Source organism: Oncorhynchus gorbuscha, linkage group LG16, assembly GCF_021184085.1.
Source record: "Oncorhynchus gorbuscha isolate QuinsamMale2020 ecotype Even-year linkage group LG16, OgorEven_v1.0, whole genome shotgun sequence".
NCBI classification, from domain to species: domain Eukaryota; kingdom Metazoa; phylum Chordata; class Actinopteri; order Salmoniformes; family Salmonidae; genus Oncorhynchus; species Oncorhynchus gorbuscha.
In genome coordinates this window covers 17562012-17581983 of record NC_060188.1, presented here as the reverse complement: position 1 = coordinate 17581983, position 19972 = coordinate 17562012, and the positions used below count along the sequence as shown (strand labels likewise).

The window sequence follows — 19972 nt, the reverse complement described above, 5'->3', positions numbered from 1 at the left end:
GATAGAATTAGAACATAAAGAGCAGCCATCAGCATTAGGAAAGCGTGCCAGCCAGCAAGAAAGCCCTGATGGTTGCTATTTACAGTTTTTTTGGATTGCTTACACACTAAAATGAAAAGTAGTACACTATTAGCAAAACCTTACACTCAAGAAGCAAAACATCAGCCCATATTTGCACAACTATAAGCACATTGTCAATCTCACATTTGTTGCAAAACTCTACACACAGTGATTTGCAAAACACTAAACACACTTAACATACATTACACACAAAAATCTATCATGAAGTCACGTCCTTGCAATACCAAAGCACTGACTGTCAGATTACCACACCGTCCAACCAATTGGTTCAACACAGTCATCAGGTGTACAAACACTCGTTTGCTTAATTGTAGACACACCAATCAGGTGTATGAGCACTATAAAAAGCAGCAGGTGAGTTCATCGGTCTTCAAGCACAATGGAAAGAGTCAGAGAAAGAGTAAGACGAGGAGGAGGAGGACGAGGAGGAAAAGGAGGAGGAGGAGGATGAGGAAGAGGATGAGGAGGAGGATGAGGAAGAGGAGGAAGACAAGAAGGTGCTCAAAGAGGACCGACTCTGACAAATGACATCCGCGCAACATTGGTTGACCACGTTGTCAACCACGGCCTGACACTGAGGGAGGCTGGACTGCGAGTACAGCCAAATCTTACAGTGGCAAGTGTGATGAGAACATTTAGACTGGAAAATAGGTATTGTAAAAATATCATCATATCAAAAACATCTGCACGGTTTCAGTAACTGCTTACAGTACTGTATTCTATGCACTATCCTCACTTCTGTTACCTTTTCCTGTGAAATTACTGTACTATTGTATACTGAGTTTTTCTCTACACAGGATTGAGGGTCAGGGACGACAAGGGGGAAGGCCTCCTATGTTCACAGAACAGCAAGAGAGGGAGATAGTAAACATGGCTTTGACCAACAATGCTATAACACTCAAGTAGCTCCAAGCTAACATTGTCAATAACCACGCCATTTTCAACGATATCCATCAGGTCTCAACATCAACACTGGCACGCACCCGAAAAAAATACATATTCAAATGAAGCAAATTTATCGAGTGCCTTTGCCTGACACTGTTTTTCAGAGAGTTTTATGAATGGATGGAGAGGAGATCCAGCATGAGTTCATTTACGTAGATGAGGCTGGGTTCAACCTGACGAGAACACGGAGGGGAAGAAACATCATTGGCCACAGGGCTGTAGTCAATGTCCCAGGGCAACGTGGGGGTAATATAACACTCTGTGCAGCCATTACACAGAATGGGGTCCTCCACCGCCATGCCCATATGGGCCCTTACAACACAGCACTCATACTTACATTCTTGGACCAATTGCACAACATAACGGCAGCAAATCAAATCGATCATATGCAATACATTGTTGTCTGGGACAATGTGTCTTTCCACCGCTCTGCTCTGGTTCAGAACTGGTTTCAGCAACATCCACATTTCACCGTCCTATATCTTCCACCATACTCTCCATTCCTCAACCCTATAGAAGAGTTTTTCTCGGGATGGCGGTGGAAGGTATATGATCTCCGTCTCCAGGCTGAGGTACCCCTCATCCAAGCCATGGAGGAGGCCTGTGACCAGATGGAGGTAGCAGCAATGCACGGATGGATTCGTCATTCAAGACGTTTCTTTCCAAGGTGTCTTGTTAATGACAACATTGCCTGCGATGTTAAAGAAATTCTCTGGCCAGATCCAGCTAGGCGAAGAGACAATGTCTAGGTATTTTTTATTTGATTTTTTTGATCTTACAATGCGTAAAGTGACGTTTGGTTACAGTATTATGAATCTCCATGTCAACATTTTGGGCGTGTTGAGAAATACATGAGTTTCTTCAGTCTGCAACATTGGTCTTGTGTAGTGTTTGGTGAATTTACATTATATTTGTACTTTGTTGATAGTAGCCTACTCTAATCATAGGGAAGTAGAAGTGCTAAAAGTGTTTTAGGTTTATCACAGCAGAGTGTAACTCGTGCAAACAGAGTATAGTAATGTGAAACGTGTGTGTTTCATATGGTAACAAAGTGTGGTTTTTAAAAAGAAGTGTATCGTTTTTACAAGAGTGTTTAATTTTGCAAAGGATCTGTAGTGTTTTGCTAATTGGGCGTGTGGTTGTGCTAATTGGGCGTGTGGTTGTGCTAGTGGTTGTGCTAATTGGGCGTGTGGTTGTGCTAATTGGGCGTGTGGTTGTGCTAATTGGGCGTGTGGTTGTGCTAATTGTGTGTAGTGTTTTGAAAACACGGGCCCTGTTTTGAAAATCGTGCTTAAGCAATAAAAAAACTGTAATCAAATTAATCAAAGCCTGCTTACCACAGCCTTTCTCCATGATTTTGCATTATGAGCACAATGTACTAATTCAAGTGGCATCACAATTCTATGTGGAGAAGTAATCTGTTGAATACATTTAAATTGGTTACAGCATATTTGTTTGGACGGGATGGTCTAGCTGGACTGTGTGTGTGGTGCAGTGTTGCTGGCTATGTCTGGGCTGAGGGTGAGGTCATCATTGCGTGGGCAATACACTCGGACCGACCATATGTTACATGAAAACAGCGTGAAAGTCCTAATCCTTGATCCCAAAGCATTACGCAACATCTCTCTGCCAAAGGGCAACCCATCTGTCCCATCATCCCAGGCAAACAAATATGATGGGAGGAACTCATTATAGTAGATCTGTAGATCTATCCAATGGCCAACTGTCCAAGGGCAAACATTGGCCATTGTTTGTGCTCCTTCTTTTCACTCAGGTCATGCACAGTCTGACTGTCCGTTTCAGTTTGTTCACAAATGTTGAGGGCACCAAACCACGAGTAAAACATTCTCTCCACTCAAGCATTTTTCTGATGGAGAGAAACATTCAAAAGTTTCAGCTCCCAGCCCTCTAGTCGTTCATGCTAATTTATTATGCAAAAAGTGGATGACAAATGTTTGAGATCTAACCTGTTTGCTGCACATAGGCCGATTGATCAATAACCAGGACCTAACGATATTGGAAATGGGCCAGGAATGATCAGTCGTACCTAGGGGGGTTAAATCCTGGGTATGCCATGCATGATAAAGATGATCCATGCTTGATCAACAGCGGGTCAGTAGACTTACTGGATTCCATTTGCATGGTCTCCTGATTTGAGCTTTTGAGACCAACATACACCATGAACAGATATTGCGAAAGGATAAATATCTACAGTACCGGTCAAAAGTTTGGACACACCTACTCTTTCCAGGGTTTTTCTTTATTTTTTTACTATTTTCTACATTGTAGAATAATAGTGAAGACATCAAAACTATGAATTAACACATATGGGATCATGTAGTCATGTTTGGCCCTGTCCGGGGGTGTCCTCGGATGGGGCCACAGTGTCTCCTGACTCCTCCTGTCTCAGCCTCCAGTATTTATGCTGCAGTAGTTTATGTGTCGGGGGGCTAGGGTCAGTTTGTTATATCTGGAGTACTTCTCCTGTCCTATTCGGTGTCCTGTGTGAATCTAAGTGTGCGTTCTCTAATTCTCTCCTTCTCTCTTTCTTTCTCTCTCTGAGGACCTGAGCCCTAGGACCATGCCCCAGGACTACCTGACATGATGACTCCTTGCTGTCCCCAGTCCACCTGGCCATGCTGCTGCTCCAGTTTCAACTGACCTGAGCCCTAGGACCATGCCCCAGGACTACCTGACATGATGACTCCTTACTGTCCCCAGTCCACCTGGCCATGCTGCTGCTCCAGTTTCAACTGTTCTGCCTTATTATTATTCGACCATGCTGGTCATTTATGAACATTTTAACATCTTGGCCATGTTCTGTTATAATCTCCACCCGGCACAGCCAGAAGAGGACTGGCCACCCCACATTGCCTGGTTCCTCTCTAGGTTTCTTCCTAGGTTTTGGCCTTTCTAGGGAGTTTTTCCTAGCCACCGTGCTTCTACACCTGCATTGCTTGCTGTTTGGGGTTTTAGGCTGGGTTTCTGTACAGCACTTTTTGATATCAGCTGATGTAAGAAGGGCTATATAAATACATTTGATTTGATTTAGTAACCTAAAATATATTTTATATTTGAAATTATTCTCCACCCTTTGCCTGGATGACAGCTTTGCACACTCTTGGCATTCTCACAACCAGCTTCATGAGGAAGTCACCTGTAATGCATTTATATAAACAGGTGTGCCTTGTTAAAATTAAATTTTTGGAATTTCGTTCCTTCTTAATGCGTTTTAACTACTCAGTTGTGTTGTGACAATATAGGGGTGGTATACAGAAGATAGCCCTATTTGGTAAAATACCAAGTCTATATTATGGCAAGAACAGCTCAAATAAGCAAAAAGACATGACAGTCAATCAATCGGGAACATTTTAAGAACTTTGAAAGTTTCTACACGTGCAGTCGCAAAACCACTAAGTGCTATTATGAAACTGGCTCTAATGAGGACTGCCACAGGAAGGAGACCCAAAGTTACCTCTGCTGCAGATAATTAGTTCATTAGTTACCAGCCTCAGAAATTGCAGTCAAAATAAATGCTTCACAGAGTTCAAGTAACAGACACATCTCAACATCAACTTTTCAGAGGAGACTACGTGAATCAGACCTTCATGGTCGAATTGCTGCAAAGAAATCACTACTAAAGGACACCAATAATAATGAGAAACTTGCTTGGGCCAAGAAACACAAGCATTGGACATTAGACTGATGGAAATCTGTCCTTTGGTCTGATGAATCCAAATTTGAGATTTTTGGTTCCAACCACCATGTCTTTGTGAGACGCAGAGGAGGTGAACAGATGATCTTTGCACGTGTTGTTCCCAAGGCGAACCATGGAGGAGGAGGTGTGATGGTGCTTTGCTGGTGACACTGTGACTTATTTAGAATTCAAGGCACACCTAACCAACATGGCTAACACAGCATTCTGCAGCAATACGCCATCCCATCTGGTTTGTGCTTAGTGGGACGATAATTTATTTTTCAACAGGACAATGACCCAACACACCTCCAGGTTGTGTTAGGGCTATTTTACCAAGAAGGAGAGTGATGTAGTGCTGCATCAGATGACCTGGCCTCCACAATCACCTGACCTCAACCCAATTGAGATGATTTGGAATGAGTTGGACCGCAGAGTGAAGGAAAAACAGCCAACAAGTGCTCAGCATATATGGGAACTCCATCAAGACTGTTGAAAAAACTTTCCAGGTGAAGCTGGTTGAGAGAATGCCAAGACTGTGCAAAGCTGTCAAGGCAAAGGGTGGCTACTTTGAAAAATCTCAAATCTCAAATATATTTAGTTTTGTTTAACACTTTTTTGGTTACTACATGATTCCATTTGTGTTATTTCATAGTTTCAATGTGTTCTCTATTATTCTACAATGTAGAAAATAGTACAAATAAAGAAAAACCCTTGAATGAGTAGGTGTGTCCAAACTTTTGAGTGGTACTGTATATCGTATACAATGTACAACATTTTGATTGTAAAGCTGGTAAAAAATAATGACAATGCATTGGCTCGCAGTAAAACTATCTAAACGCTAAGGCACTCATTCGTAGCCTACGTGGCGCTGTCCATGGTCCGGAATGACCAGTATGGCCGTTCGCAAGCATGCGGTTCTCGTCGTTGCCCAACAATGAAGTAGTTCACCCCATATTATCATTTTTATCCCCCCCATTTACCTGTGGCGAGGGGAGAGGGATGTTAAATTCATCACACTGGCCCGGTTGCGGATTGCGCGTGGAGGAGGGGCGTGAGGGAATCCCGGGCACGGAAGGGTTACAGATATCGCGCTATTGTCGTCCGTTATCAAAGGAAGTGAAGGTGGAATAATGAATGGACCGCGATATGCAGCCAGGGAGAAGAACATTCTCTCGAATGTTTAAAGGTTGAGCGGAACGACGATGTGTTTTGTTATGTCATGGACTGTTATTGCCTTGGGAGTCCAAAGAAGTGGATGGATTCCTGGGCGAACCAGCGACAATGTCAACGGGACTAACTGAGCTCGAGGAAGCATCTTTGCACGTCACGCACCGTTGTTCAAGCAGCATCAACCGCGAAATGAACATTCTGGTGTGTTGTGAACATTTAATGCTGTAGGTGTAACTTATTTTAGACCCCGCCAAAGAATTGGTGCAGTAGACTATATTGCAAGTGAAGTCTCTAAAGACATTGTTGGTGGTGCACAAAGATGCTCGAAAAACAACCGGAAGAAGTGAAGGTGACAGTCGACTATCAACATGGGGATTTATGAGTCATTGACTTAATCATTTAATTAACCTATAGGCTACAGCGGAATAACTTTATTTTAGAGACGTAAAAAGCCCGAAGACCCTGCTCTTTTCAGATTCTACAGGACATCCTGGCATTTGGTGGTTTTCAAGCGGTTCCTCAACGTGACACTACACGCGCACTGTGAGCTTTGGCTCGAAGTGAGCAACGCCGCCGTCTCGGCTGTGTTATTTGAGTGAGAACCGGACAGCCAGTGGATGCCGCAGAGTTGTTTGGGTCGAAACCGAAACAAGTGAAGGGTCAGGGGGCTGTTTTGGGGAATTCCCCATCCGACTGCGCCTTATTACAACATGGATGACTCGGGGATAATTCGGCGTCGGAGGCTGCAGGTGAGGTCCGGGTGTAATGTGTTTGATAGTATTTCTAATTGACAGTTAGTTCCATGTAGGCTACACTCATGTCAATAGAAATCGTACAGAATGTGCCATTGAGTTGAGATTATGTTCAATACAATTTTTAGGCTAATATGTTAATAGCCAATTACCCACACACAACATCCTTTTTAGAGCACGTTATAACAACTGTGTTATGCATTTATGACTTCATATGCTCAGCTGCAGAAATCTTGATTTAATGTATCTCAGCAGAGGTCATATTCATAAGATACTTGGCGACTCTATGTCTATAATGCCATTCAAGGTAATATCTCCATAATGAAAATGTACCGCCATGCATATTGATATAACATGTTCATATTACTGAAGCCGACGTGTTCATCCATTATGAAGTAGCCTGGTTAAGTACGGGTCACCCCTCCCCCTTGGAGTGTGATTCAGTCAAGTGAACTGAGCTGAGCGGCCAGCCAGGCGGGCAGAGTGCCTTAGGGCCTGATTAGGGCTGGGCAGTATAGGGATGAAGAGGAGGGAGGATAGAGAGCTGGGAATGGAGAGACTGGGGTTGACCATTACTCAGTTTCTTTATTGTGCTGGGAAAATCCACCTCATGGCATCTTCAACTCTCTCAATTCCATCATGTGTGGTGGGGTCTGTGTCGGTGCACATATGCTTGACTTCACAGTATTTTATTTTTTTTATTTTACCAGGCAATTCAATTAAGAACAAATCATTAATTACAATGATGGCCTGGCAAGAGTAAGTAATGTAAGACTAAATGGACAACACAGACAGAAGACACTGGCAACAGCACAAACACAACAGCAAACAAACAGTGGATGTGTGTGTAAAGTAAAACATAGGGCAAAGCAAACTAGTGACAACTAGAAACATCTACATGTCTCAACAACAAGCATGAGTCATGAATGTGCATAAGGAAGATGTGTGTGTATGCCAGTGTGCTTCTCTCTGTGTGTTTATGAGGATGGATAGTGTCTGGATGACCATCCTTCAGATACATCCAACAGCTGATCTCCCTGGAGTCTCATCATCCTAGCCACTCTCACAACCGTTAGTGTCTGTTTAAAATTCCCTTTCTGGCGCATCTCTCATCTCTCTGCGCCATATGGTGACACACCCCACTCCCACAGAGGGCAGGTCAAAGGCCAGCCCCATAATGCACTGCTTCAACATGACTAACATGAAACAAACATCTTTGTATCTGCTCCACACTATCCCTCCAGCCTCCACACACACACACACACACACACACACACACACACACACACACACACACACACACACACACACACACACACACACACACACACACACACACACACACACACACACACACACACACACACACACACACACACACACACACACGTATATACATGTACAGTATGTACAGTAGCATACAGCGGAAGGACCGACCTGAATAATGTCCCGATCCTTTCCCCTGGGTTATTCCTTTTGAGGTTTTGTATTCACCATGTGTGCCAGCCTGTCCTGTCGTGTTTTTGACATGACACTTCCATACTACAGTCTGTTTCACTTGTCATTCCCCTCACAGACAGTTTCTGTTATTCCCTGTTTGGACCCTCGCTTTGGGTCCTCTATCATCTGCATGACAGAAGGACACACACACACACTTCACACACGTCGAGATCACACAGGAGCCATGCTCGGCAGACACGAGCAGGAACACAGTCTACGCTCGTGCCACACACACACACACACACACACACACACACACACACACACACACACACAGTCCCTCCTCCGCCAGTGGTCTAAGGATGAGATCTGAGTCCCACAGGGACCACACAGTATGTGGCTTCCTTACAAGGTGAACGGTCCATAACGGATTATTCATACAGCTGGAAGGAGCCGGCGCTGCTCGCTCGTTTTCTGAGGGACCTGAATAATGTGTGGGTTATTGAGGATTGTGTGCCAGCCAGTGGGGATGACATGACACTTCCATACTACAGTTTCACCCTCCTCCCCAGCCACTTTCCATCTGTCAGACATAGTACGGTTAGCCAATCACTGACACTGACTGAGGCGATGAGTAGGCCCCTGTCTAGGTTCTGATCAGCCCCCCAGACTCACTTTCTCACCATTGTCCTTCGTGTGTCCACAAAATGATGGGGCCAGCGGTGGTGTAGCTGTGGGCAGGGAGTCCAGCCGGTACTGTTTCATTACAGCCGGGGACATTTCTCTTCCGGCTCAGACAGGAGGAGCTGAAGGGCATGACGTCAGACGACCATTTATAGTGCTGCTGTTTCTCCTATCTCGGGAAGCATGGCAGGGTCCGGCAGCAGCATTACTCTCAGCCTGCCTCTGTCTGATCCTCATGGCTGGCTGGTGTCTTAGCCAGCCCATCTCATTATCAGAGAGCTTCACAGAGATTACTGCCAGGAAGTGGTCTGGGGGAAGATAATTAAAGTAGCACCATATTGCTGATATTGAGGTGTTGTACAAAAGCTGAAGAACATACGTTCATCCAGGTACTTTTTGCAGGTTCTGAAGTTCTAGGTGAATTTATGTTTAATAGAAAGGAAAACACTGCCCACTGCTGCTCATGCTCCCTGGGGATTTTATTACTACAACGTTTCGACCATTAGGTCTTCATCAGCATCCATATCCCAGCTGGGGGTGGAAGGTTCTATATACAGGGCTTTCAGAATGCATTCAGACCCCTTGACTTTTTCCACATTTAAATCGTTTTTCCCCCTTATCAATCTACACACAATACCCCATAATGGCAAAGCAAAAACAGGTTTTTTGAAATGGTTGCTAATTTATTAAAAATGAAAAACAGAAACATCATATTTACACAAGTATTCAGACCCTTTACTCAGTACTTTGTTGAATCACCTTTGGCAGCAATTACAACCTAAAGTTTTCTTGGGTATGACGCTACAATCTTGCCACACCTGTATTTGGTGTGCTCTGTCAGGTTGGATGGAGAACGTTGCTGCACTGCTATTTTCAGGTCTCTCCAGAGATGTTAGATCGGGTTCAAGTCCGGGCTCTGGCTGGGCCACTCAAGGACATTCAAAGACTTGTTCCTAAGTTATACTTTTTTTTTGCAAATGTATGTTAAAAAACTCAGAAATACCTTATTTACATAAGTCTTCAGACCCTTTGCTTTGAGTCTCAAAATTGAGCTCAGGTGCATCCTGTTTCCATTGGTCATCCTTGAGTTGTTTCTACAACTTGATTGGAGTCGAGCTGTGGTAAATTCAATTGATTGGACATGATTTGGAAAGGCACACATCCTACTATTTAAGGTCCCACAGATGACAGTGAATGTCAGAGAAAAAACCAAGCCATGAGGTCGAAGGAATTGTCTGTAGAGCTCCGAGACAGGATTGTGTTGAGGCACAGATCTGGCGAAAGGTACCAAAGCATTTCTGCAGCATTGAAGGTCCCCAAGAACACAGTTGCCAAGCTTGTAGCGTCATACCCAAGTAGACATGATTGCTGCCAAAGGTGCTTCAACAAAATACTGAGTAAAGGTTCTGAATTCTTATGTATATGTAATATTTCCATTTTTTTATGACATTTGCATACATTTCTAAAAACCTGTTTTTGCTTTGTCATTCAGGGGTATTATGTGTAAGTTGATGAACAAACAATTTCATCCATTTTAGAATAAGGCTGTAACAAAACAAAATGTGGAAAAAGTCAAGGGGTCTGTAACGTCGTTCGTCTGTTGAATGAAGAGAGTCAGACCGAAATGCAGCGTGTAGGTTATTCATGACTTTAATGAAGGAATTGCGGTACATGAAATAACTGAAATACGAAAACAACAAACGGAACGTGAAACCTATTACAGCCTATCTGGTGACTACAACACAGAGACAGGAACAAACACCCACAAAATTACAACGCGAAAGTCAGGCTGTCTAAATACGGTTCTCAATCAGAGACAACGACAAGCACCTGACTCTGATTGAGAATCGCCCCAGGCAGCCAAGCCTAACTAGACACACCCCTAATCAGCCGCAATCCCAAATAATACAAACCCCAATACGAATACAACATATAAACCCATGTCACACCCTGGCCTACCCAAACCTATACCAAAAACACAAAATACAATGACCAAGGCGTGACAGGGTCTGTCATGCCCTGACCTTAGAGATCCTTTTTATGTCTCTATTTTGGTTTGGTCAGGGCGTGAGTTGGGGTGGGCATTCTATGTTTTTTTTGTTCTATGTTTTCTATTTCTGTGTGTTTGGCCGGGTGTGGTTCTCAATCAGAGGCAGCTGTCTATTGTTGTCTCTGATTGAGAACCATACTTAGGTAGCCTTTTCCCACCTGTGTCTTGTGGGTAGTTGTTTTCTGTTTTGTGTTTCTGCACCTGACAGGAGGACTGTTTCATTTTCGTTCATTCTCTTTGTTATTTTGTTTTGTGTTCAGTTTAAATAAAAATAACATGAACATTTACCACGCTGCGGCTTTGGATTGATGATTCCTCTTCAAATGCACTGTACATCACAATCACTGGTATTCTATAAATTAGGATTTTTTATTGAAAGGATAAAACTCCTTGAGATGCACCATCCCGTGTTGAAACGGTCACCAGGCACCACGTTCTGCTCTGGGCTGAATACACAAGTATACTGTGGTGCATCCGGTGGAACAGTGACTTATAACTGAGAGTTCAACCTCCCCCTGGACCACAGCATAGTATACTGTACTGTACACAGCATTACAATCAGGCAATATAAACATGGACCTGAACTGTATTTGTAATGCTGCCAACCACAGCAATCACAGGACAATACAGTCTATTTGAATATTCATAGACATTTGACGTATGTTTTGTCATTGTGTCCCAAACATCCCAATGTGGTTGCGACTCAAAAGGACCATTTAGACTCCTCAATCCACAGTGCAGAACCTTCTGGAAGAGCAGTCATCCTCGTCACAGAGAGGAGGTAAATATAGAGCATAATTGTTTTGCTTTCAAATCTGTGATCAGTCAGTGGGCACAGTACGGTTGTGACAGAGCTCCATCTGTCGTCAATCCGCTCCAGATCTATCAGATTCAGAGCACCAGTCTCTACCGTCAGCCAGTCGCTGTGCTTTTAGTGTGTTTAACATTCAGAGAGCGGAAACTCAATTACAATCTCTTTCATTAGTCTCAGCTTCCTGGATTGACTAAGTCAATGACACAATGGCTGGCCATCGATAAAGTCTATATTTCAGTGTGACATGAGTTTCTCCCCATATGGCCTGACAAAGTGAGAGAGCATTAAAATATTGGTTCAACAATGAAAATCATGTTGTTTGTCAGGCAGTTTGAGGGGGTGACCTTTATTCATTGCATATTTTTTTATTCGAAAACATGACATTATAACTTACATTATCTGACATTCTCATGCAAATCTAAAGCAAATTAATAATCAGGAGGGGAGGCACCTTTTGCTGGTATAAAGGGTTTTGGAGACAGGCGCAATAGTTTTTTTTAATACACCCAAAACAAACACGTATACAAAAACACTGGGCTGTACCCAAACAAAAGAGCGATGGTAAACCTTGTTGACCGACACAGGACAATGCCCATAATACACAATATATATAACACACAGCATAACCGCTGCACCAACGCACAGGCACTCACACCACCAACGGACATGGGAACAATAACCGACCCCCCAATGGAAACCAAAGGACACATATATACAAATACTAATCAGTGGGAATAGGGGACAGGTGTGCATGATGAAAGTTTTGGAGGGATCCGTGACAGCAATTTACATTTTGAAATTTCAGACTTGATTTTCTCTTGCTTAAAATGTATCAACCCCAACAAACATTCCCATTAATTAGAATCAACATAATAATTCACATTTCCTGTAGCTGCTGGATTATTTTCCTGATGTCCAAATTAAATTTAAATGAATTTTCCAAATGAAGATCCTACACCTGTAGGGCCCTGTCCATGGTTCTGATTCCTTCCTCCCAGACAAATAGAAGGTCGCATTCTCTTTGATGCACCACATTGTTCTCTTTGTTGTCTAGACATGCCTCAGACAGGCCACAGCAGTAAAGGGCCCTACTGAGGACATCAGACAATGAGCAGACTCATTTTGATTAAATGCCGCAGTCGGCTTAGTGCATCCTGCTTTGTTCCTTTGGTTTCATACCTCTATATTCGGAAGGTTTTCTCTTCATTCTTTCTTACTCTAACTAGTCTGCACTTGTAGTATAAAAAGATTTCCGCTCTTTGTGTGTCAAAGCAAACTAGATAATCATGTTATGAGAGGTTACATGACCTGGATGAAAAATGATGTGCAATGGAGAGTATCTATTGAAAGTGCATTTCAGTACAGGCATAGACTCAATATGGATCTATGCCACAGCTCTTAAAGTGGCAATTATAAAGTGATTCACTGGTATGTGCAGTATGACAGGTACGAGCCGGATAGCTTATGATGTTGTGTCTGAGATATGTTCATACACCTTCCACATTGCTAGACTCTCTCTGCACTGTCTTCCCTCCATCCACACTTTCAAGTAATGTACAGAGCTCTGATGGCTCAGGATCAATTAGTCTGACCAATGGAGGAGGAGTGAGGAGGAATCAATAGGTTGAATATTCGGTCATCCTTGGAAAGAGGAAGTTGTTTCTATTAACATGTAAACACATGGGAGGAGCTTAACATACACCAACAACTATCGATGACCTTCGGCTTGTGCTGGGTGTAAAACTCATGTGAGAATCTGACCTTACAATGGTGAGGTTACTTCTCTTTTGATCCAAAATGATTTATTTCATATTTACTCCTCAATCAAGGTTCTGCCTTCTCTCCCAAGTATCATAGCTTTTACCAACTCTCTCTGGGGTAAGACTAAATCTGTACACACACATTATTCAGTCTATTTCCTATAGGGATGGGAAAAAAATTGATACAGTTACATATCACAAACATTATTTTTGGATGATATTAATTATTAATTTGTAATAATAGAAAATAATACAAATAATTGTAGGTAGAGATAGTCGGCTGTAGCTGCGCCAAAACTCTGGTATTTTTCATCCTATAGCTTGTTCTCCACCTTCCTTTTAAATAGTGAGCCAACATTATTTCAGCAGTTTTATTTCCCATACAGATCAAAACTCATTTTATCATGCTCTCTCGTCTCTCTGCAGCAGACATATAGTGAGCAATATGTTCGCAACATCAAATCGCAATATAGAATCATGATAATTCCAATACATATCGTATCAGCTCCTAATATTGTGATGATATTGTATTGTGAAGTCCCTGGGAATTCCAAGCCCTAATAGCTTATAGTATACATGTAAGCACACACACACACACACACACACACACACACACACACACACACACACACACACACACACACACACACACACACACACACACACACACACACACACACACACACACACACACACACACACACACACACACACACACACACACACACACACACAATCCACACGTTAGTTTTATTTTCCTGGCATTGTTTCCAAATGCTAAACCAGTGCCTCAGTTAGAAGCATTTCAGAGAGAGAGAGAGAGAGAGAGAGAGAGAGAGAGAGAGAGAGAGAGAGAGAGAGAGAGAGAGAGAGGCGCTTGGCAGTCGGCGTCGCCGGTCTTCTAGCCATCATCGATCCACTTTTCCTTTTGTTTTGTCTTGTCTTCCCACACACCTGGTCTCAATTCCCTCATTGCATGTTGTGTATTTAACCCTCTGCCCCCCCCCCCAGGTCTTTGTGCGGAATTGTTTATTGTAAGTGCATGTGCACGTTTTCTCTGGTGCGCAACGGGTTTTGTACCCATTTGTTTGTTGTTCTGGTTTCCGGTGATTTTATGATTAAGACTGCTCCGTTGATTACCCAGTTTTGCTCTCCTGCGCCTGACTTCCCTGCCACTAGTTGCGCACTCCCTTACAGAGGGAACGGTAGAGAGAGTGTTGGTCCACTTCAAAGCACTGGTCCACATTGCTGAAGTACACACTCACATATACAAGCACATAATGCACTTACCCATCCTCTCTGTTCGGCTGTTTCGTGGTATCTTTCCCCCAACGGAATTCACAAACAAAGACACACAGAATACCATGTACTGTGTATATTAATGTCCTGTATATGTGAGTCTTTATAGCAGAGGCAAGGTCCAAGTGGACTAAGAGACTGAAGGGAGGTGTCAAGTCATAACATTCCATTGCTTAGCTTATGTACAAATGTGGTGAGGTGACGTACAGGGGTTTAGTTGATGTCTGTTTCTCTGCTTCTAACCACCTCGTAACCTGTGAATCCCTCTAATGTTACCAGTACCTGATCTCTGTTGTCCTCTCTTTTTCTGCCTTTCTTCCAGAAGGATCTGCCACTGCCCCGCAAGAACAGCAGGTTAGTACATCGTCCCTCCCTCCTGGCCAACTGGGCACTCCCTAAGAAACACACCAGGAGCCAGGGGAAGTGTGTGTTTGGAAACAACAACTCTTTTATCAGACGAGGGCTCTACTGTCCTGGTTGGAAGATTTCATCCCTGTTGAATCCCTGTTAAGACATGATTAGCATTTCAACACCCTATTGTGGGTTTGAGGATACTTGAGAGGTACTTAGAGGGGAATTAGAATGAATGGAGGAGGCAATCCTGCTGTCTGTCTGGGTAGACAGCGCTCTGTGTCTGATTGCTTTCCATGGTACTGAAACACTTCGTCCTCTTTCTTTGTCTGTCTCTCGTTCTGCCTCTCTCGCTCTGTCTCTCGCTCTGCCTCTTTCGCTCTGTCTCTCGCTCTCTCTCGTTCTGCCTCTCTCGCTCTGTCTCTCACTCTGCCTCTCTCGCTCTCTCTCGCTCTGCCTCTCTCGCTCTGTCTCTCGCTCTCTCTCGCTCTGCCTCTCTCGCTCTGTCTCTCGCTCTGTCTCTCGCTCTGCCTCTCTCGCTCTGTCTCTCGCTCTGCCTCTCTCGCTCTGTCTCTCGCTCTGCCTCTCTCGCTCTGCCTCTCTCGCTCTGTCTCTCATTCTGCCTTTCTCGCTCTGTCTCTCGCTCTGCCTCTCTCGCTCTGTCTCTCGCTCTGCCTCTCTCGCTCTGTCTCTCATTCTGCCTCTCTCGCTCTGCCTCTCTCGCTCTGCCTCTCTCGCTCTGCCTCTCTCGCTCTGCCTCTCTCGCTCTGTCTCTCATTCTGCCTTTCTCGCTCTGTCTCTCGCTCTGCCTCTCTCGCTCTGTCTCTCATTCTGCCTCTCTCGCTCTGCCTCTCTCGCTCTGCCTCTCTCGCTCTGTCTCTCATTCTGCCTTTCTCGCTCTGTCTCTCGCTCTGCCTCTCTCGCTCTGTCTCTCATTCTGCCTCTCTCGCTCTGTCTCTCGCTCTGCCTCTCTCGCTCTGTCTCTCATTCTGCCTCTCTCGCTCTGTCTCTCTCGCTCTGCCTCTCTCGCTCTGTCTCTCATTCTGCCTTTCTCGCTCTGTCTCTCGCTCGCTCTCTCGCTCTGCCTCTCTCGCTCTGTCTCTCTCGCTCTGTCTCTCTCGCTCTGCCTCTCTCGCTCTGTCTCTCTCGCTCTGCCTCTCTCGCTCTGTCTCTCATTCTGCCTTTCTCGCTCTGTCTCTCGCTCTGCCTCTCTCGCTCTGCCTCTCTCGCTCTGCCTCTCTCGCTCTGCCTCTCTCGCTCTGTCTCTCATTCTGCCTTTCTCGCTCTGTCTCTCGCTCTGCCTCTCTCGCTCTGCCTCTCTCGCTCTGTCTCTCATTCTGCCTTTCTCGCTCTGTCTCTCGCTCGCTCTCTCTCGCTCACCCTCCTTCTCACACCCTAGCTTGTGTGTGGTAGGGAAACAGCTCCAGTGTGTTATTGTCTGTGTCAGCAAGACAAAGATATGGCTGAAATGATTTATTGTGTTAATTAAATGTTATAATAAGTTAATAATGTGGTAGATTAAGCTTTTATCATTATATCATTGTGTGTGTGTGTGTGTGTGTGTGTGTGTGTGTGTGTGTGTGTGTGTGTGTGTGTGTGTGTGTGTGTGTGTGTGTGTGTGTGTGTGTGTGTGTGTGTGTGTGTGTGTGTGTGTGTGTGTGTGTGTGTGTGTGTGTGTGTGTGTGTGTGTGTGTGTGTGTGTGTGTGTGTATGTGCATGCTTGTGTGTGTTTATAATCACAGCATACAGAACACAGACCCAAGCAGTCTCTCTGTGTAGTCTCTGTCCCTACTTCCATCCAGTCCCTCTCTCTGCCTTTCTTTGTAACCCCTCTCTTCCCCCTGCCCATATCACCCACACCATACCCATGGGAAATAAACCAGGAAATGAACCTGGGGACTGTGCTGACCTCTGACCTCAGTGACCACTGGTCATCTCCTCTATCTTTCCCTCACAGTGGTATTCAGCTTTCATTTTGTCCCCCATTTAGTCATCAACTCTATGCTCTCCTCCGGAGATGTACCATCTGGGTTCATTCTGTCTCAGTCTGGTTCCCATTCTAGGCCTCCCTCCCCTCAGACCAGTATCATCCATATCATCCATTATAGATGAGCTCACTGGAGTAGGCCTCACATTCATCTACTGCCTTGATCTATTCATCTGGATGTGGTGTCTCCTCTATTGTTCTCAGAAGGCTTGTATTTATCAGCACTTTTGTGGTTTTACATTTGCTTGGATGAATTATGGAATGGATGTGCACATATCTAATTTAAAATATCTGTTTTTTGTTATGCACAACACGTCCACTTGTATACACACATATTGCAGATAAACACACACACCTCTACCACCTTCTAGCATCAGCTTCAATTAACAAGCTCTGGACTTCTTTGAGAGTATTCTCCTCCTCCCTGGGATAATGAATTCATCATCCCTTCCCTTGCCATGGCCTTTACCCTTGAGACACAATCCACAATTCCCTGTCTTCTTTTTTGTTCCTATTTAAAATCAAAGACAGCCTCCCTCCCTCCCTCCCTCCCTCCCTCCCTCCCTCCCTCCCTCCCTCCCTCCCTCCCTCCCTCCCTCCCTCCCTCCCTCCCTCCCCCTCCCTCCCTCCCTCCCTCCCTCCCTCCCTCCCTCCCTCCCTCCCTCCCTCCCTCTCCTTTACTGTCGTTTGTCTACCGCCACATCACTCAGACACCGGTGCACATCTAAAGGTTGAGGGAGCGTTTTCGATGACATTTTCAAGGGACCCTGCTGCTTCCTGACTCTCACTTCTCAACTGCTCTCGTTGCTTAGCATTACGCTAAGCTACCCTCCCTACGCAAGCAACATGTTCCGACGCACCAAAAGGTACAATATAAAACAAAGGGCACTGTTAAATAGGTCAGTGTGTCCTGAGGGGTGGGGGATTCTGTCTTTGTAATACGTGATGTTGTTCCCTGTCCTCCCTTTTGTTTTTATCCTTCCCTTATCCCTCCCTCTCTCCATCACCTCATCTATCTGTGTTTCTCTCCCTTTCTGTGTTTGTGTATCAGCTAAGTGTACATTAGGAGGTGGTTAGCATTGACAGTGCGACTGATGTGTTTGTGCTTATAAGGTCACCGAGTGTGTGTGTGTGTGTGTGTGTGTGTGTGTGTGTGTGTGTGTGTGTGTGTGTGTGTGTGTGTGTGTGTGTGTGTGTGTGTGTGTGTGTGTGTGTGTGTGTGTGTGTGTGTGTGTGTGTGTGTGTGTGTGTGTGTGTGTGTGTGTGTGTGTGTGTGTGTGTGTGTGTGTGTGTGTGTGTGTGTGTGTGTGTGTGTGTGAGTGTCCATCTGGTTTTGTATTTCTGCCCAGTACTGCTGAGTGAGGCTGTCGAGTGGCTTAGATTAGTGTTTATAAAGATTGCTGTGTCAGGGGTTCTACGGACATCCTCTATGTACCAGCTAAGATAGGACTGTAATATTATTTGAGGCTTAATATAGTTTTTACTAATCATTGACTCAAAAAAGGAAAGTTGACTGTTTGATTATATCCATGGCTCTGTTTGAATCAGGTTGACTCAGTGATGCTGAGATAAACTCTTTGTTGAGCGATGACTGTAAGGGAATACGTACAGTTGAAGTCGGAAGTTTACATACACATAAACTACTCCACAATTTTCTTGTTAACAAACTATAGTTTTGCCAAGTCGGTTAGGACATCTACTTTGTGCATGACACAATACATTCTTCCAAAAATTGTTTACAGACAGATTATTTCACTTATAATTCACTATCACAATTACAGTGGGTCAGAAGTTTACATACACTAAGCTGACTGTGCCTTTAAACAGCTTGGTAAATTCCAGAAAATTATGTAACGGATTTAGAAGCTTCTGATAGGCCAATTGACATAATTTGAGTCAATTGGAGGTGTACCTGTGGATGTATTTCAAGGCCTACCTTCAAACTCAGTGCCTCTTTGCTTGACATCATGGGAAAATCAAAATAAATCAGCCAAGACCTCCACAAGACCTCCACAAGTCTGGTTCATCCTTGGGAGCAATTTCCAAACACCTGAAGGTACCACGTTCATCTGTACAAACAATAGAATATAAGTATAAACACCATGGGACTACGCAGCCGTCATTCCCCTCAGGAAGGAGACGCATTCTGTCTCTTAGAGATGAACGTACTTTGTCGCGAAAAGTGCAAATCAATCCCAGAACAACAGCAAAGGACCTTGTGAAGATGCTGGAGGAAACAGGTACAAAAGTATCTATATCCACAGTAAAACGTGTCCTATATCGACATAACCTGATTGGCCGCTCAGCAAGGAAGAAGCCACTGCTCCAAAACCACCATAAAAAAGCCAGACTACGGTTTGCAATTGCACATGGAGACAAAGATCATACATTTTGGAGAAATTTCCTATGGTCTGATGAAACACAAATATAACTGTCTGGCCATAATGACCATCGTTATGTTTGGAAGAAAAAGGGGGAGGCTTGCAAGCCGAAGAACACCATCCCAACTGTGAAGCAGGGGGTGGCAGCATCATGTTGTGGGGTGTTTTGCTGCAGGAGGGACTGGTGCACTTCACAAAATAGATGGTATCATGAGGATGGAAAATTACGTGGATATATTGAAGCAAGGAGGCCTACAAACCCGACTCATTTACACCAGCTCTGTCAGGAGGAATGGGCCAAAATTCACCCAACTTATTGTGGGAAGCTTGTGGAAGGCTACCCGAAACATTTTACCCAAGTTAAACCATTTAAAGGCAATGCTACCAAATACTAATTGAGTGTATGTAAACTTCTTACCCACTGGGAATGTGATGTTTCAAAATAAAATATGAAATAAATAATTCTCTCTACTATTATTCTGACATTCCACATTCTTAAAATAAAGTGGTGATCCTAACTGACCTTAGGCAGGGAATTTTTACTAGGATTAAATGTCAGGA

The 19972-nt window shown here is 44.2% G+C and overlaps 1 protein-coding gene across 3 annotated transcripts in view; it reads left to right on the top strand.

Annotated features, from left to right (window-relative positions):
• The first annotated feature begins 5837 nt into the window (after window positions 1-5837).
• Window positions 5838-19972, top strand: part of LOC123998812 (microtubule-associated serine/threonine-protein kinase 1-like) — a 78184-nt gene continuing 64049 nt past the window's right edge. The window contains exons 1-2 of one of the 3 annotated variants that reach the window (XM_046303983.1): window positions 5838-6642; window positions 15018-15046. In XM_046303983.1, the coding sequence (XP_046159939.1) occupies window positions 6604-6642; window positions 15018-15046 (68 nt within the window). In that variant the 5' untranslated portion in view covers window positions 5838-6603. Of the gene's footprint in view, window positions 6643-15014; window positions 15047-17775; window positions 17897-19972 lie in introns of those variants that run through there. The other 2 variants (XM_046303982.1, XM_046303985.1) reach the window with 2 other exon arrangements.